This window comes from Salvelinus fontinalis, chromosome 5 (genome assembly GCF_029448725.1).
Source record: "Salvelinus fontinalis isolate EN_2023a chromosome 5, ASM2944872v1, whole genome shotgun sequence".
NCBI lineage: Eukaryota > Metazoa > Chordata > Actinopteri > Salmoniformes > Salmonidae > Salvelinus > Salvelinus fontinalis.
In genome coordinates, this window is record NC_074669.1 from 1725392 (window position 1) to 1743978 (window position 18587).

Sequence of the window (18587 nt, forward strand, 5' to 3'; positions counted from 1 at the left end):
GAGTCGACAGACATCGATGTCTTCTTTTCAGGAGTCGACAGACACCGATGTAGTTGACAGACACCGATGTAGTCGATAGACACCGATGTCTTCTTTTGAGGAGTCGATAGACACCGATATCTTCTTTTGAGGAGTCGACAGACACCGATGTCTTCTTTTGAGGAGTCGACAGACACCGATGTCTTCTTTTGAGGAGTCGACAGACACCGATATCTTCTTTTCAGTGGTCGACAGACACCGATATCTTCTTTTCAGTGGTCGACAGACACTGATATCTTCTTTTCAGGGGTCGACAGACACCGATATCTTCTTTTCAGGAGTCGACAGACACCGATATCTTCTTTTCAGGGGTCGACAGACACTGATATCTTCTTTTCAGGAGTCGACAGACACCGATATCTTCTTTTCAGTGGTCGACAGACACTGATATCTTCTTTTCAGGAGTCGACAGACACCGATATCTTCTTTTCAGTGGTCGACAGACACTGATATCTTCTTTTCAGGGGTCGACAGACACCGATATCTTCTTTTCAGGAGTCGACAGACACCGATATCTTCTTTTCAGGGGTCGACAGACACTGATATCTTCTTTTCAGGGGTCGACAGACACTGATATAGTCGACAGACACTGATATAGTAGACAGACACTGATATAGTAGACAGACACCGATATAGTAGACAGACACTGATATAGTAGACAGACACTGATATAGTAGACAGACACTGATATAGTAGACAGACACTGATATAGTAGACAGACACTGATATAGTAGACAGACACCGATATAGTAGACAGACACTGATATAGTAGACAGACACTGATATAGTAGACAGACACTGATATCTTCTTTTCAGGGGTCGACAGACACTGATATAGTCGACAGACACTGATATAGTAGACAGACACTGATATAGTAGACAGACACCGATATAGTAGACAGACACTGATATAGTAGACAGACACTGATATAGTAGACAGACACTGATATAGTAGACAGACACTGATATAGTAGACAGACACCGATATAGTAGACAGACACTGATATAGTAGACAGACACTGATATAGTCGACAGACACTGATATAGTCGACAGACACTGATATAGTAGACAGACACTGATATAGTCGACAGACACTGATATAGTCGACAGACACTGATATAGTAGACAGACACTGATATAGTCGACAGACACTGATATAGTCGACAGACACTGATATAGTCGACAGACACCGATATAGTAGACAGACACCGATATAGTCGACAGACACTGATATAGTCGACAGACACTGATATAGTAGACAGACACTGATATAGTAGACAGACACTGATATAGTCGACAGACACTGATATAGTCGACAGACACCGATATAGTCGACAGACACCGATATAGTCGACAGACACCGATATAGTCGACAGACACCGATATAGTCGACAGACACTGATATAGTCGACAGACACCGATATAGTCGACAGACACTGATATAGTCGACAGACACTGATATAGTCGACAGACACCGATATAGTCGACAGACACTGATGTCTTCTTTTCAGGAGTCGACAGACACCGATATCTTATTTTCAGGAGTTTTAAATGTATTTTTCATTTATTTTTCTCTCACAAAGCCTTTTTCAGTGTGTATCTACGAGCTTCTCTCATTGGTCTCTTCTACTCTGATACTCATCTTTTTTCTGAACTTAATCCTCCACTCTCTTCTCCTCTTCTCCCCTCCCCTTTACTCTCCTCCTCTTCTCCTCTTCTCTTCTCCTCTTCTCCCCTCCCCTTTACTCTTCTCCTCTTCTCTTCTCCTCTTCTCCTCTCCCCTTTACTCTCCTCCACTCCTCCTCTTCTCCCCTCCCCTTTACTCTCCTCCTCTTCTCCTCTTCTCTTCTCCTCTTCTCCTCTTCTCCCCTCCCCTTTACTCTTCTCCTCTTCTCTTCTCCTCTTCTCCTCTTCTCCCCTCCCCTTTACTCTTCTCCTCTTCTCTTCTCCTCTTCTCCCCTCCCCTTTACTCTTCTCCTCTTCTCTTCTCCTCTTCTCCTCTTCTCCCCTCCCCTTTACTCTTCTCCTCTTCTCTTCTCCTCTTCTCCTCTTCTCCCCTCCCCTTTACTCTTCTCTTCTCCTCTTCTCCTCTTCTCCCCTCCCCTTTACTCTCCTCCTCTTCTCCTCTTCTCTTCTCCTCTTCTCCCCTCCCCTTTACTCTTCTCCTCTTCTCTTCTCCTCTTCTCCCCTCCCCTTTACTCTCCTCCTCTTCTCCTCTTCTCCTCTCCCCTTTACTCTCCTCCACTCCTCCTCTTCTCCCCTCCCCTTTACTCTCCTCCACTCCTCCTCTTCTCCCCTCCCCTTTACTCTCCTCCTCTTCTCCTCTTCTCTTCTCCTCTTCTCCTCTTCTCCTCTCCCCTTTACTCTCCCCCTCTCTTCTCCTCTTCTCCTCTCCCCTTTACTCTCCTCCTCTTCTCCTCTTCTCTTCTCCCCTTTACTCTCCCCTCCCCTTTACTCTCCTCCTCTTCTCCTCTTCTCCCCTCCCCTTTACTCTCCTCCTCTTCTCCTCTTCTCCCTTCCCCTTTACTCTCCCCCTCTCTTCTCCTCTTCTCCTCTCCCCTTTACTCTCCTCCGCTCCCCTTTACTCTCCTCCGCTCCCCTCCTCTTCTCCCCTCCACTCCTCCCCTTCTTCCCTCCCCTTGACTCTCCTCCTCTCCCCCCTTTTCTCCCTTCCCCTTTACTCCCCTCCTCTTCTCCCCTCCCCTTTACTCTCCTCCTCTCCCCTCCTCTTCTCCCCTCCCCTCCTCTCCCCTCCTCTTCTCCCCTCCCCTTTACTCTCCTCCTCTCCCCTCCCCTTTACTCCCCTCTTCTTCTCCCCTCCTCTTCTCCCCTCCCCTTTACTCTCCTCCTCTCCCCTCCTCCTCTCCGCTCCTCTTCTCCCCTCCTCTTATCCTCTTCTCCTCTCCAGCCAGTGGAGGTGTGTGTACCGTACCACCGGTCCAGGAGAGGGGAGGTGGTAGTGAGGAGGTTTGATGGACATCAGTGGAGTACACTATCCACTGAGACCAGAAGGGGCAGTATAGGACACAGCAGCCACCCCGGAGGACGACCTGCCAGGGTAGTGTACAGAACACAACACTGCTTTATAATATGGCATGCAAGGAAATGTGATCGACCCACTAGACCCTACGTCCTGTTCACTTCTGGAGAGCTGAGATTTGAAGAGAGAGATCTGTATTTGATTGTTGCTGTCTGATGTGCCAGGTTGAGTGTTTAGCTATATTGCTTATACCAAACAAACCCTGTCCGATCTCCAGAAGTTCACACGTGTGAGGTTGAGGTTCTGATTTGAACAGCAGACAAATATCTCTCTGTCTGTCTGTCTGTCTGTCTGTCTGTCTGTCTGTCTGTCTGTCTGTCTGTCTGTCTGTCTGTCTGTCTGTCTGTCTGTCTGTCTGTCTGTCTGTCTGTCTGTCTGTCTGTCTGTCTGTCTGTCTGTCTGTCTGTCTGTCTGTGTCTGTCTGTCTGTATAAGAATTTATTATTAATTGACATTCCTATTTTTATTTTATTTTAAATAATACTTTTGTCCCCTTAGCTGGCCTGCGTCTCAGTGAGACAATTCTCCTGGTTTGTGGCAGTGGGTCGTCCAGTCAGGGACAGTTGCTCTGTGACACCAGAGGGGGCGCTGTTGGTGTCACGTACAGACGGAGGGATCAAACTGACATTCCCCCCGGACTGCACTGTTCAGACACGCACCATCACTCTACAGGTACAGTCCAGTATTCACCATCACTCTACAGGTACAGTTCAGTATTCACCATCACTCTACAGGTACAGTTCAGTATTCACCATCACTCTACAGTCCAGTACTCACCATCACTCTACAGGTACAGTCCAGTATTCACCATCACTCTACAGGTACAGTCCAGTATTCACCATCACTCTACAGGTACAGTTCAGTATTCACCATCACTCTACAGGTACAGTTCAGTATTCACCATCACTCTACAGGTACAGTTCAGTATTCACCATCACTCTACAGTTCAGTATTCACCATCACTCTACAGGTACAGTCCAGTATTCACCATCACTCTACAGGTACAGTTCAGTACTCACCATCACTCTACAGGTACAGTTCAGTATTCACCATCACTCTACAGGTACAGTTCAGTACTCACCATCACTCTACAGGTACAGTTCAGTACTCACCATCACTCTACAGGTACAGTTCAGTACTCACCATCACTCTACAGGTACAGTTCAGTATTCACCATCACTCTACAGGTACAGTCCAGTATTCACCATCACTCTACAGGTACAGTCCAGTATTCACCATCACTCTACAGGTACAGTCCAGTATTCACCATCACTCTACAGGTACAGTCCAGTATTCACCATCACTCTACAGGTACAGTTCAGTATTCACCATCACTCTACAGGTACAGTCCAGTATTCACCATCACTCTACAGGTACAGTTCAGTATTCACCATCACTCTACAGGTACAGTTCAGTATTCACCATCACTCTACAGGTACAGTTCAGTACTCACCATCACTCTACAGGTACAGTTCAGTATTCACCATCACTCTACAGGTACAGTCCAGTATTCACCATCACTCTACAGGTACAGTCCAGTATTCACCATCACTCTACAGGTACAGTCCAGTATTCACCATCACTCTACAGGTACAGTTCAGTATTCACCATCACTCTACAGGTACAGTCCAGTATTCACCATCACTCTACAGGTACAGTCAAGTACTCACCAGACACTCTCCAGACGTACTCACCAGACACTGTCCAGACGTACTCACCAGACACTGTCCAGACGTACTCACCAGACACTGTCCAGACGTACTCACCAGACACTGTCCAGACGTACTCACCAGACACTGGTTCTTCCAGAGAGCATCGTTTGTTAGAACTTTTGAAAGACAACCCTAGCTAGTATCCTCTGTATTTTGGACACGTTTACTGTGCTTTCAGCAGTGGGTATGTAGATCCACTCTCTGCTCACGCCCCTTGTGTCTACAGGTGTTACAGGTGTCTGTCACTGAGGTCCAGACGTTGTGTGGAGACCCTCAGGCCAAAGTCAGTCCCCTCCTCTGTCTCTCTCAAGACCCCAGCATCCAATTCCTCCAGCCAATCAAGGTGCAGGTCCCTCTGCCGACTGGACTCACTGGTAGGTCTGTTTGAAAACTGCTCAACGCTTTCATTCCTTTGCTCTCCACTTCAGATCCGACATGATTGGATAGGTGTTAGCAGAATGGTTATTCCACTTGGCTTTCAACCCGTCTAGCCGTTTCAGAAATGACTTCAAGTAGACCTGTCCTGTCTCCATGGAGACCCCAGCTCTACCTTTATTAATGTAACCATGTTGATGTCCCAGGTCATACAGTAGACCTGTCCTGTCTCCATGGAGACCCCATTTCTACCTTTATTAATGTAACCATGTTGATGTCCCAGGTCATACAGTAGACCTGTCCTGTCTCCATGGAGACCCCAGCTCTACCTTTATTAATGTAACCATGTTGATGTCCCAGGTCATACAGTAGACCTGTCCTGTCTCCATGGAGACCCCAGCTCTACCTTTATTAATGTAACCATGTTGATGTCCCAGGTCATACAGTAGATCTGTCCTGTCTCCACCTGCTTCATGGAGACCCCAGCGCCCACACCTGGACAGACATAACCTCACAGGTGTCCCTCTACGTCACACAGCTCTACGCTGTCTTCTACATCACCCACTTCTCCTGGTGAGTTCCTGTTATTCCAGACTACATGAACACACTGCTTTACAGTAGGAATGTCCTGTTATTCCAGACTACATGAACACACAGCTTTACAGTAGGAATGTCCTGTTATTCCAGACTACATGAACACACAGCTTTACAGTGGGAATGTCCTGTTATTCCAGTCTACATGAACAGTTTGTTTGTGTATATTATTCCAGGTACTGGCTGTGGTCCACTTCCCAGCTCTGTGGTCCGTACAGTGTACCTGAGCCTGAATCAGGTTCTATTGGCTACGTCTGTTAATAGTTTGTGTATATTATTCCAGGTACTGGCTGTGGTACACTACCCAGCGCTGTGTTAGCGGTGTGGTCCGTAGGGTCTATCAGAGACTGAAGCAGTTTCAGGTCCAGTTCCTGGTGCTACAGAGGAGAACAGACCCCAAACAGGTTCTGCTACAGTGCCTGCCTGCTGACAAGGTGGGTCCAATCAATCAATTAAGCCATTTATTGATCTTCAGTCTGACATTGATGATCTGTGTGGTAAGAGTTGGTGTTGGAGTAGCGAACCAACCTCAAACAGGTTCTGCTACAGTGCCGGGCCGGGCCAACAAGGTGGGTCGGTGTATATAAGATAAGAGACCAAGGACAGTCAGTGTTACAGCAGCATCACTTCCTGAGACCAAGGACAGTCAGTGTTACAGCAGCATCACTTCCTGAGACCGAGGACAGTCAGTGTTATAGCAGCATCACTTCCTGAGACCAAGGACAGTCAGTGTTATAGCAGCATCACTTCCTGAGACCAAGGACAGTCAGTGTTACAGCAGCATCACTTCCTTAGACCAAGGACAGTCAGTGTTACAGCAGCATCACTTCCTGAGACCGAGGACAGTCAGTGTTACAGCAGCATCACTTCCTGAGACCGAGGACAGCCAGTGTTACAGCAGCATCACTTCCTGAGACCGAGGACAGGCAGTGTTACAGCAGCATCACTTCCTGAGACCGAGGACAGGCAGTGTTACAGCAGCATCACTTCCTGAGACCGAGGACAGGCAGTGTTACAGCAGCATCACTTCCTGAGACCGAGGACAGTCAGTGTTACAGCAGCATCACTTCCTGAGACCGAGGACAGTCAGTGTTACAGCAGCATCACTTCCTGAGACCGAGGACAGTCAGTGTTACAGCAGCATCACCTCCTGAGACCGAGGACAGTCAGTGGCTGTATCAAATGCATTGTACATCAGACTTTCCACTGCAAGTTTTAGAAGTGCAGGAATGTTAGAAGATCCACCGTGTGCTGATGTCATAATGTGTGCTGATGTCATAATGTGTGCTGATGTCATAATGTGTGCTGATGTCATAATGTGTGTTGATGTCATAATGTGTGTTGATGTCATAATGTGTGTTGATGTCATAATGTGTACAGTAAATATCTGATGTGCCGTATGACAATATGTAACAGGTGGACAACAGAGTGCAGTCTCTGTCAGAGCAGTACGATGGCCCACAACCCTCAGACCTCTGTGACCTGTTGGAGGGAGAGCAGTTCTTCGCTGGCTTCGAGAGGGGCCTAGACGTCAGCGCAGGTACATTTGGGAAATAATGATACATTTTAAATAGAATTTGAAGGACATCTTCCCGGTGAAATACTACTACGCCCTCTCTCTTTCAGACAGACCAGACTGTGCGGAAGGGAGGCTGTCGTTTGTCTTCTACTCTCGGTTGAAGAATCTCAAAGAGGTGTACGTCTGTCCTACACAGAAGCAGGAGGGGTCAATCAGGGGCCAGGTGAGAGACTAGTGACCCCTGACATAGAGAGGGTCTACAGTAGATACAGACATTTTATAACTATGGTACATTATTCATTAAGTGCTTTATTAGGTAAGGGATAAACACCAACGTTTTGTACATTACCTTGGAAATAATGGAGGACACACCTGTTTTGAGCCCCATCTGTTTAGCTAAAAAAAAATTGTTGTTTGGGCGTTAATATGTGTCACATATCAGTTTGCAAACAATATAAAAAAATAAAATCTACAAAAAAATATTTGAATTAACGAAGCCGCTTACAAACATCGTCTCTTGTTTTGTTTTCTTGAGTAAGGTAAGGCAGGTCCAAAATGCAGGTGTTTCAGCCTAGCTCAGTGCTTTCTGTGGTGGTGGGGCAGCCAGCAGGAAATACAGTGTAGGGGTTGTTCTCTAGTTACGCCGTGATTGGCTCAGTGTTCTGAGAGATCTATGGGTAGAGCTCGAAAATTCAAGCCCCTTAAAATCAAAGTTTATTTAGACCACAGGTGTACACCTTACTGTGAAATGCGTACTTACAAGCCCTTAACCAACAATGCAGTTCAAGACATAGAATTGATAAAATATTTATTAAATAAACTAAAGTAAAACATTTTCTTTTTAATCAATCGACTCCCGGTACCGAGTCAATGTATATTGAAATGTAATGCCCATTCTAGAATTCTCTTTTAGCCAATCAGAAACGAGTATTCAACAATGCTGTGGTACAAATGTTTCATAATTATTGTAATTAGATGATATATACACAGTAGGGATAAAGAAATTAAAATAAAGTATTTTAATGCCATCTAGTGGACAAAATCTAAATTGCGTCTAAACTACTATAATATATTATGGCCTTTCTCTTGCATTTCAAATATTTTATTTATTTTTATTTATTTTACCAGGTAAGTTGACTGAGAACACATTCTCATTTACAGCAAAGACCTGGGGAATAGTTACAGGGGAGATGAAAGAGCCCATTGTAAGCTGGGGATGATTAGGTGACCGTGATGGTATAAGGGCCAGATTGGGAATTTAGCCAGGACACAGGGGTTAACACCCCTACTGTTACGATAAGTACCATGGGATCTTTAGTGACCACAGAGAGTCAGGACACCCGTTTAACATCCCAGCCAAAAGATGGCACCCTACACAGACCAATGTCCCCAATCACTGCCCTGGGGCATTGGGATATTTATTTTAGACCAGAGAAAAGGGTGCCTCCTACTTGCCCTCCAACACCACTTCCAGCATTATCTGGTGTCCCATCCAGGGACCGACCAGGACCAACCCTGCTTAGCTTCAGAAGCCAGCCAGCAGTTGGATGCAGGGTGGTATGCTGCTGGCCAGGACCAACCCTGCTTAGCTTCAGAAGCCAGCAGTGGGATGCAGGGTGGTATGCTGCTGACCAGGACCAACCCTGCTTAGCTTCAGAAGCCAGCAGTGGGATGCAGGGTGGTATGCTACTGACCAGGACCAACTCTGCTTAGCTTCAGAAGCAAGCCAGCAGTGGGATGCAGGGTGGTATGCTGCTGGTTATAGCCTGCAGTGGGATGCAGGGTGGTCTGCTGCTGGTTAAAGCCAGCAGTGGGGTGCAGGGTGGTCTGCTGCTGGTTAAAGCCAGCAGTGGGATACATGGTGGTCTGCTGCTGGTTAAAGCCAGCAGTGGGATGCAGGGTGGTCTGCTGCTGGTTAAAGCCAGCAGTGGGATACATGGTGGTCTGCTGCTGGTTAAAGCCAGCAGTGGGATGCAGGGTGGTCTGCTGCTGGTTAAAGCCAGCAGTGGGGTGCAGGGTGGTCTGCTGCTGGTTAAAGCCAGCAGTGGGATGCAGGGTGGTATGCTGCTGGTTATAGCCAGCAGTGGGATGCAGGGTGGTCTGCTGCTGGTTAAAGCCAGCAGTGGGATGCAGGGTGGTCTGCTGCTGGTTATAGCCAGCAGTGGGATGCAGGGTGGTCTGCTGCTGGTTATAGCCAGCAGTGGGATGCAGGGTGGTCTGCTGCTGGTTAAAGCCAGCAGTGGGATGCAGGGTGGTCTGCTGCTGGTTATAGCCAGCAGTGGGATGCAGGGTGGTCTGCTGCTGGTTAAAGCCAGCAGTGGGATGCAGGGTGGTCTGCTGCTGGTTAAAGCCAGCAGTGGGATGCAGGGTGGTCTGCTGCTGGTTAAAGCCAGCGGTGGGAAGCAGGGTGGTCTGCTGCTGGTTAAAGCCAGCAGTGGGATGCAGGGTGGTCTGCTGCTGGTTATAGCCAGCAGTGGGATGCAGGGTGGTCTGCTGCTGGTTAAAGCCAGCGATGGGATGCAGGGTGGTCTGCTGCTGGTTAAAGCCAGCGGTGGGATGCAGGGTGGTCTGCTGCTGGTTAAAGCCAGCAGTGGGATGCAGGGTGGTCTGCTGCTGGTTAAAGCCAGCAGTGGGATGCAGGGTGGTCTGCTGCTGGTTAAAGCCAGCAGTGGGATGCAGGGTGGTCTGCTGCTGGTTAAAGCCAGCAGTGGGATGCAGGGTGGTCTGCTGCTGGTTAAAGCCAGCAGTGGGATGCAGGGTGGTCTGCTGCTGGTTAAAGCCAGCAGTGGGATGCAGGGTGGTCTGCTGCTGGTTAAAGCCAGCAGTGGGATGCAGGGTGGTCTGCTGCTGGTTAAAGCCAGCAGTGGGATGCAGGGTGGTCTGCTGCTGGTTAAAGCCAGCAGTGGGATGCAGGGTGGTCTGCTGCTGGTTAAAGCCAGCAGTGGGATGCAGGGTGGTCTGCTGCTGGTTAAAGCCAGCAGTGGGATGCAGGGTGGTCTGCTGCTGGTTAAAGCCAGCAGTGGGATGCAGGGTGGTCTGCTGCTGGTTAAAGCCAGCAGTGGGATGCAGGGTGGTCTGCTGCTGGTTAAAGCCAGCAGTGGGATGCAGGGTGGTCTGCTGCTGGTTAAAGCCAGCAGTGGGATGCAGGGTGGTATGCTGCTGGTTAAAGATGATGGAACAAAAACAAACACATTGAAAACGCATGTTCTTTTTGTTTGTATTTTCTTTTACCAGATCTAATGTGTTATATTATCCTACATTAATTTCACATTTCCACAAACTTCAAAGTGTTTCCTTTCAAATGGTATCACGAATATGCATATCCTTGCTTCAGGTCCTGAGCTACAGGCAGTTAGATTTGGTCATTTTAGGTGAATTTGTTTTAAAAAAGGGTCCGATCCTTAAGAGGATAAAAAACATGTTTTATTATTTGGGGCAGCAGGTAGCCTAGTGGTTAGAGCGCTGGGCCAGTGACCAAAAGTTTGCTGGAGCTGACAATGCTTGCCCCGAGCTGACAAGGTAAAAATCTGTCATTCTGCCCCTGAACAAGGCAGTTAACCCACTTGTTCCCCGGTAGGCCGTCATTGTAAATAAGAACTTGTTCTTAACGAACTTGCCTGGTTAAATAAATAAAATAAAATTGAAAGACTATTCTATCTGAAGTTCTCTCTCCTCTCCAGGTGTCTTTCTATCGAGGGGAGGTTCCCAGTGACATACCACAGGAAGTGGCCAGGAAAAGGAAAGGACACGACAGCCAATGGCTGGCCACCTTACCACTCAGACTTCCTGTAAGTGAGAACAACAGCCAATGGCTGGCCACCTTACCACTCAGACTTACTGTAAGTGTGAACAACAGCCAATGGCTGGCCACCTTACCACTCGGACTTCCTGTAAGAGAACAGAGCATGCTCAGTCAGAGACACCCTTGTCTAGCCTGTTCCCAGATCTGTTTGTGCTGTACAGATGTAGGCTCATAATTTGAGCCAGTTTCCTACAGAAGGAAAATAATCCTGCATCCTGGATTATAATTAATGAAGAACAAGAAGGCCCGCACACTCTTTAAGCTCCCAATTCACGGCGTTATTACTACGTAGTATTCTTTATAAGCCCAGCACCTATGTTTTTAAGGATGTGTGTATGACCACAAACTTTTCTATAGGTTATAATTAATGGACATTTTTGCAGGGATTGATAAGGAAAATCAAGTCTGAAATTTCAAAAGTAGAAATTACAAATCTTCAGAAGCCTTTTTAAACCTCAAATACACTACACATTTAAAATGTCCTGAATGGCAGAAAAGTTCTCCTGCAACAGCGTGATTAAATTAAGATCCTACATCTGTATAGCCAACTTCTATGTTTGGCCTTGGCATGACAATGACCATAGGAGTTGGCTATTCAGCATAAACAGATATGGGATCACACAAACTGCTTGTGAAGTCTTTATTTTCCAAAGCATCAGGACAAGCATTTCGCTACACTCGCATTAACATCTGCTAACCATGTGTATGTGACCGATAAGATTTGATTTGACATGTCAGATGTTTGAGTACCCACTACCCAGTACCACTATCCTTTGTAAATATTGGATCTTCTTACCACTTCTCTCCTCCTCATCCTCCACTTCACTCTGGCTGGGATTCAAACCAACACATCTGTGCTAAGCAATATACTTTTAAAGGTAATGTCCCTGATATTCAGTAGACTTTTAAAGGTAATGTCCCTGATATTCAGTAGACTTTTAAAGGTAATGTCCCTGATATTCAGTAGACTTTTAAAGGTAATGTCCCTGATATTCATGGGGATGAAGACGGCTGCTGATAATTTCACTGGGTAGGGGCGTAGCCATGGGTGGCCACCGACTTGGGAGCCAGGCCCAGCCAATCAAAATACCCTTTTCACCACAAAAGGGCGTTTATTACAGACAAATACTCCTCCATTTCGTCAGCTGCCCTGGTGGCTGGTCTCAGACGATCCCGCAGGTGAAGAAGCCGGATGTGGAGGTCCTGGGCTAGCGTGGTTACACGTGGTCTGCGGTTGTGAGGCCGGTTGACGTACTGCCAAATTCTCTAAAACAACGTTGGATGCGGCTTATGGTAGAGAAATGTACATTAAATTCTCTGTCAACAGCTCTGGTGGACATTCCTGCATGCCAATTGCATGCTCCCTCAAAATTTGAGACATCTGTGGCATTGTGTTGTGTGACAAAACTGCACATTTTAGTGGCCTTTTATTGTCCCTGGCACAAGGTGCACCTGTGTAATGATCATGCTGTTTAATCAGCTTTCCTGATATGCCACACCTGTCAGGTGGATGGATTATCTTGACAAAGGATCAACAGGTCACTAACAAGGAATGAAACATCTGTGCACAAAATATGAAAGCAAGAAGTGTGTATAAAACATTCCTGGGATCTTTTATTTCAGCTCATGAAACACGGGACCAACACTTTACATGTTGCGTTTTTATATTTTTGTTCAGTGTATATGCGTTCCCGACATCATCTTCAGTTCTCACTAATTTCAATAAATCACCTCCGTTTTCACTTCAACGTTCCTGCCGCCAGGGGTGCCCCTTGAGTCCGTTGCTATTCGGCATTGCTATGGAAGCCCTACCTAGCTATTAGTATCAGGAGCCATGTTTTCATTGCTCCGCTAAACATGGGCAAGGTTGATCACCGCATTGTCACTCTATATGCGGATGCCGTCATTTTGTTCCTTTCACGCCCCGAAGAGTCACTCCCACCGCTGTTGGAGCTCATCGAATCATTTGGAGCGGTCTCTTGGTACACCATAAACTGGGATAAAAGTGAATTCATGCCTCTTAAAGGTGTGAATTAAACCCAGACTTAAAATACCTTTATAAAATCACGAGAAAAAATTAAAGCTTTAAGTGTTGTCATCCCCATGCCCATGCTGAATTGATTTATAATTGGAACTACAGTATCTCGACATGACAGAGAAGTTAAAGCGTAACACTGAGATCTGAAGAGTGTTGTCTCCCTCTATGATAGGCTGTGCTATTAAAATGGCTACAGTCACCAAAATTCCTTGTATCTCTTTCAGAATCTGCGGATTTTAACATCTTGCCTTTTTGTGTGGGGATAAAAAGTACACATGATCAAGCCTGCCAAATTGTCAGCGTTATTATTAGGCTGCAAATGCTAGAGCACTGGTTTATTGGCAAGATGCATACCCTTGTGTGGTAGATCCGTCCACCCCTTTCATGGCTCGCTATTGAACAAGATATACACAACACCTCTCTGCCAGCACTTCTCAATTCATCCACTAAATTAGTACATAAAAATAATACATTTGGTATCAAATAAGGACAACATTCAGTCTCCTGGAGAACTCTGTCCGTACCTCCCCCCCCCCCCCCCTCCTCACTAACTGACAGTAGTTTCCTATTCTGGAAGAGAAAGGGCATTATTACTATTACAGACCTTTACATTAATACTACTTTTGCCACATTTGCACAGTTGAGGAAAGTGTACGATCTCCCCGCATCTACACTACCATTCAAAAGTTTGGGGTCACTTATAAAAGGTCACTTTGGGGTCACTTCCTTGTTGTTTTTTTAAAGAAAAGCTCATTTTTTTTGTCCATTTTAAAATAACATCAAATTGATCAGAAATACTGTGTCGACATTGTTAATGTTGTAAATGACTATTGTAGCTGGAAACGGCTGATTTTTTTAAATAGAATATCTACATAGGCGTACAGAGGCCCATTATCAGCAACCATCACTCCTGTGTTCCAATGGTACGTTGTGTTAGATAATCTATGTTTATCATTTTAAAAGGCTAATTGATCATTAGAAAACCCTTTTGCAATTATGTCAGCACAGCTGACAACTGTTGTTCTGATTAAAGAAGCAATAAAACTGGCCTTCTTTAGACTAGTTGAGTATCTGGAGCATCAGCAAAGACATCACAAAGATATTTCTTCTGAAACTTGTCAGTCTATTCTTGTTCTGAGAAATGAAAGCTATTCCATGAGAGAAATTACCAAGAAACTAAAGATCTCGTACAGCGCTGTGTACTACTCCCTTCACAGAACAGTGCAAACTGTCTCTAACCGGAATAGAAAGAGGAGTGGGAAGCCCCGGTGCACAACTGAGCAAGAGGACAAGTACATTAGAGTGTCTTGTTTGAGAAACAAACGCCTCACAAGTCCTCAACTGGCAGCTTCATTAAATAGTACCCGCAAAACACCAGTATCAACGTCAACAGTGAAGAGGCAACTCTGGGATGCTGACCTTCTAGGCAAATATATATATATTTCAAAAACATGGACATTTCTAAGTGACCCCGAACTTTTGAACGGCAGCGTAATTTATTCCAGTATCTTCAGAAAATAAATTATGTTTGCTAAAATATACCAAATTCTGAGGCAATTACACCTGCCCGCAAACTATATACTTTCATGAACCTCAGCCCCTGACTCCAAGAGTTTGATCTCCAGATGTGTAGATCACTTTACAGCATACTACTCTGTTTCCACACAACATTTGAAGGAGACCTGAGAGGAAGACCTTTGAATGGAGATTAATGATGACAGTTTGGCCTGATTGCCTTCCAGATACTTGTTCTCCCGACACCAAACTTATTCAATACAAAGTGATTCATAGACTGGACTATTGCTGTACCAAATTACACTCGTCTTTACCCCTCGGTCTCTCCGATATGCCTAGGGTACCCTAGGTCACCTCTTCTGGTCATGCCCCAAACTGCACACATTCTGGCAGGATATTTGGAAGTGCCATTGGAACACCGGAGTGATGGTTGCTGATAATGGGCCTCTGTACGCCTATGTAAATATTCCATTAAAAATCAACTGTTTCCAGCTACAATAGTCCCCAAAAATATTTATGTTTATGTTCCAGATTTAGCCAGACGGTTAATTTTACACTTTCCCACCCACTCAGGCTATGAACTCTGATAGGGTAGTAATGGTATGAGCCTCTTTCTCTACTTCCTGTCCTCACCACCCTCTCAGGCTATGAACTCTGATAGGGTAGTAAGGAAGTAGAGGAAGACGCTCATACCATGTCTTCACCACCCTCTCAGGCTATGCACTCTGATAGGGTAGTAATGGAATGAGCCTCTTCCTCTACTTCCTGTCTTCACCACCTTTTCAGGCTATGAACTCTGATAGGGTAGTAATGGAATGAGCCTCTTTCTCTACTTCCTGTCTTCACCACCCTCTCTCCCTTCCCTTCAGGGCCTGAACTCAGAGGGTGGTAGTAATGGTATGGACTGGGAGCAGCCCCAGTACCCTCCGCTGAACCTGGGAGACCCAGAGAGCGGGTATCTGACTGAGGCTAACCTGCTGGCCATCTCCCTGCAGATCGGACAGGACTGGAGGTCCATCGGTATCAACCTGGGAATCAGCTACCAGGAGCTGGACCGCATACAGTACAAATACAGGTGGGTATGTTCATTAGGCACCAAATGTAAGAAAACTGACCGAAACAGGGAGGCATTACCTGTACTTATCCAATAAGAAACATTCATTTTGCATTAAGTACAAATACACGTTGGCATGATGGTTACTGTGATGGAGAGCCAGGGTCCTGTTCATTAGGCACTAAATGTAAGAGGAGAAAAAAAGCGTTTTTTGAAACTGGGAGGGACTTCCTGGACTTGAGAAAAACTCAATCTTTCTTTTTTTTTTCTCTGTTGCAGATGACTTTTGAAACGTTTTTTTTCCCTCGTTATGTACCCTAATGAACAAGAGCCAGGCCGTGTTCACTTTAGAATGATTAACCACCCTGCATGCAACCGTAGAGCGTATAGCCCCTATGCCAGTGGATGTTCTTACAGACCAGGATGCATATTTAGTTTTTTTATTGGGATGGGAGGTTCCGGTGCTGGGTCAGGATAGGTCTCACTCACAGCAATCAAATGGATAGTTTCACTACCCCTGTGAATGGTCATAACCTTTCATAGGAACAGAAAGCAAACAGAGGTTGACCTTTGAACTTCGTAAATTTATATAATACAACAAAAAAAATGACATTCTAGATTTGGGGCTTGCAAATAACCTTTATAATAGATGACATATGTAACCCTAAATGCATTAAGACAAAATGAAACCGTCTACGATCTTAACAGTTAAAGTACATGAATTCATTATTCTCTGGAAACTACCTCTGGAATACAAACGTATGCGATGGCCGTATGTCACATTACATGTGTCAGTATTTCCAGTTATTTCCATTGTTGCAACTAGATAAGCATGAAAATTTGCATGAAAATGTTGATTTTTTTTTTCTTCTGTCCCTTCATTAACTAAAACCAACATTTAATTCTGTTTATCAAGGAGTACAGTATGAGGAGTCTGTCTTATTTGATTCTGAATCAATCTTTTATTTGAGTCGTACAGTATTTCATTTAGAATTACATTTGGTTTCAGTTGTATAATATTTGATTCTGAATCAAACTTTTATTTGAGTCGTACAGTATTTCATTTAGAATTACATTTGGTTTCAGTTGTATAATATTTGATTCTGAATCAATCTTTTATTTGAGTCGTACAGTATTTCATTTAGAATTACATTTGGTTTCAGTTGTATAATATTTGATTCTGAATCAATCTTTTATTTGAGTCGTACAGTATTTCATTTAGAATTACATTTGGTTTCAGTTGTATAATATTTGATTCTGAATCAATCTTTTATTTGAGTCTTATTTGACTCTGATTCACGTGGTGAATGTGCATCAGATGAGATCTCAATTACTGACCTGACCTGTTGTAAAGTGACGTGTCACAGTGTCATTACCAACACTGTGCAGATTAAACTGTGGGATTATCATGAAGCTAGATTAATATAGGACATGAACAAAGCTGAACCTAAGAACAGCGAGTTAAACTCACCCTCATCAATATGTTTGGAAACATAGTCCATACATAACCCATTCATAGTCCATACATATCCCATACATAACCCATACATAACCCATTCATAGTCCATTCATAGTCCATTCATAACCCATACATAACCCATTCATAGTCCATACATATCCCATACATAACCCATACATAACCCATTCATATCCCATTCATAGTCCATACATAACCCATTCATAGTCCATACATAACCCATACATAACCCATTCATAGTCCATTCATAACCCATTCATAGTCCATTCATAACCCATACATAACCCATTCATAGTCCATACATAAGCCATTCATAGTCCATACATAAGCCATTCATAGTCCATACATAAGCCATTCATAGTCCATACATAAGCCATTCATAGTCCATACATAAGCCATTCATAGTCCATACATAAGCCATTCATAGTCCATTCATAACCCATTCATATCCCATTCATAGGCCATACATAACCCATACATAACCTATTCATATCCCATTCATAGTCCATACATAACCCATACATAGTCCATACATAGTCCATACATAACCCATTCATAACCCATACATAACCCATTCATAGTCCATACATAACCCATTCATAGTCCATACATAACCCATACATAACCCATTCATAACACATACATAACCCATTCAAAGTGCATACATAACACATACATTTTTTATACATTTTTTGGTCCCTTTTTTCTCCCCAATTTCTTGGTATCCAATTGGTAGTTAGTCTTGTCTCATCGCTGCAACTCCCATACGGACTCTGGAGAGGCGAAGGTCAAGAGCCATGCGTCCTCCGAAACACGAACCAACCTAGCTGCACTGCTTCTTGACACAACGCACATCCAACCCACAAGCCAGTCGCACCAAAGTGTCGGAGGAAACACCGTACACCTGGTGATTGTGTCAGCGTGCACTGCGCCCGTCCCGCCACAGGAGTCGCTAGTACGCGATGGGACAAGAACATCCCTGCTGGCCAAACCCTCCCCTAACCCGGACGATGCTGGGCCAATTGTGTGCCGCCTCATGGGTCTCCCGGTCGCGGCCGGCTGCGACAGAGCCTGGACTCGAACCCAGAATCTCTAGTGGCAAAACTAGCACTGCGATGCAGTGTCTTAGACCACTGCGCCCATAATCCATACATAACCCATTCGTAACCGATACTTAACCCATTCATAAGCACATTTATAAGCAGTGGTTATTACATCTTTATCATGGTCATTTCCCTTTTTAATCAGAAGGATTTTGGGATGAGAGGGATCAAGAGGGATGCAGATTTGCAAAATAGTTATTGTTTTCTGTGCCAGCCCAGTGTACTATTTCTGGATGAGAGGGATCAAGTGATGTGCTCCATGTGTGGGCAGGCACATGGTGTATTAGCATAGGATAACTAACATCCTTCAATTCTCACT

General features: G+C 45.1%; 1 protein-coding gene across 1 annotated transcript in view; it reads left to right on the top strand.

Moving 5' to 3' along the window:
* pidd1 (p53-induced death domain protein 1) overlaps window positions 1–18587 on the top strand; it is a 104022-nt gene that overhangs the window by 5873 nt on the left and 79562 nt on the right. Inside the window, exons 7-15 of the mRNA XM_055924283.1 lie at window positions 2949–3098; window positions 3578–3751; window positions 5018–5165; window positions 5604–5739; window positions 6044–6194; window positions 7177–7300; window positions 7387–7502; window positions 10960–11067; window positions 15504–15709. Of these exons, the coding sequence (XP_055780258.1) occupies window positions 2949–3098; window positions 3578–3751; window positions 5018–5165; window positions 5604–5739; window positions 6044–6194; window positions 7177–7300; window positions 7387–7502; window positions 10960–11067; window positions 15504–15709 (1313 nt within the window). The remainder of the gene's footprint in view (window positions 1–2948; window positions 3099–3577; window positions 3752–5017; window positions 5166–5603; window positions 5740–6043; window positions 6195–7176; window positions 7301–7386; window positions 7503–10959; window positions 11068–15503; window positions 15710–18587) is intronic.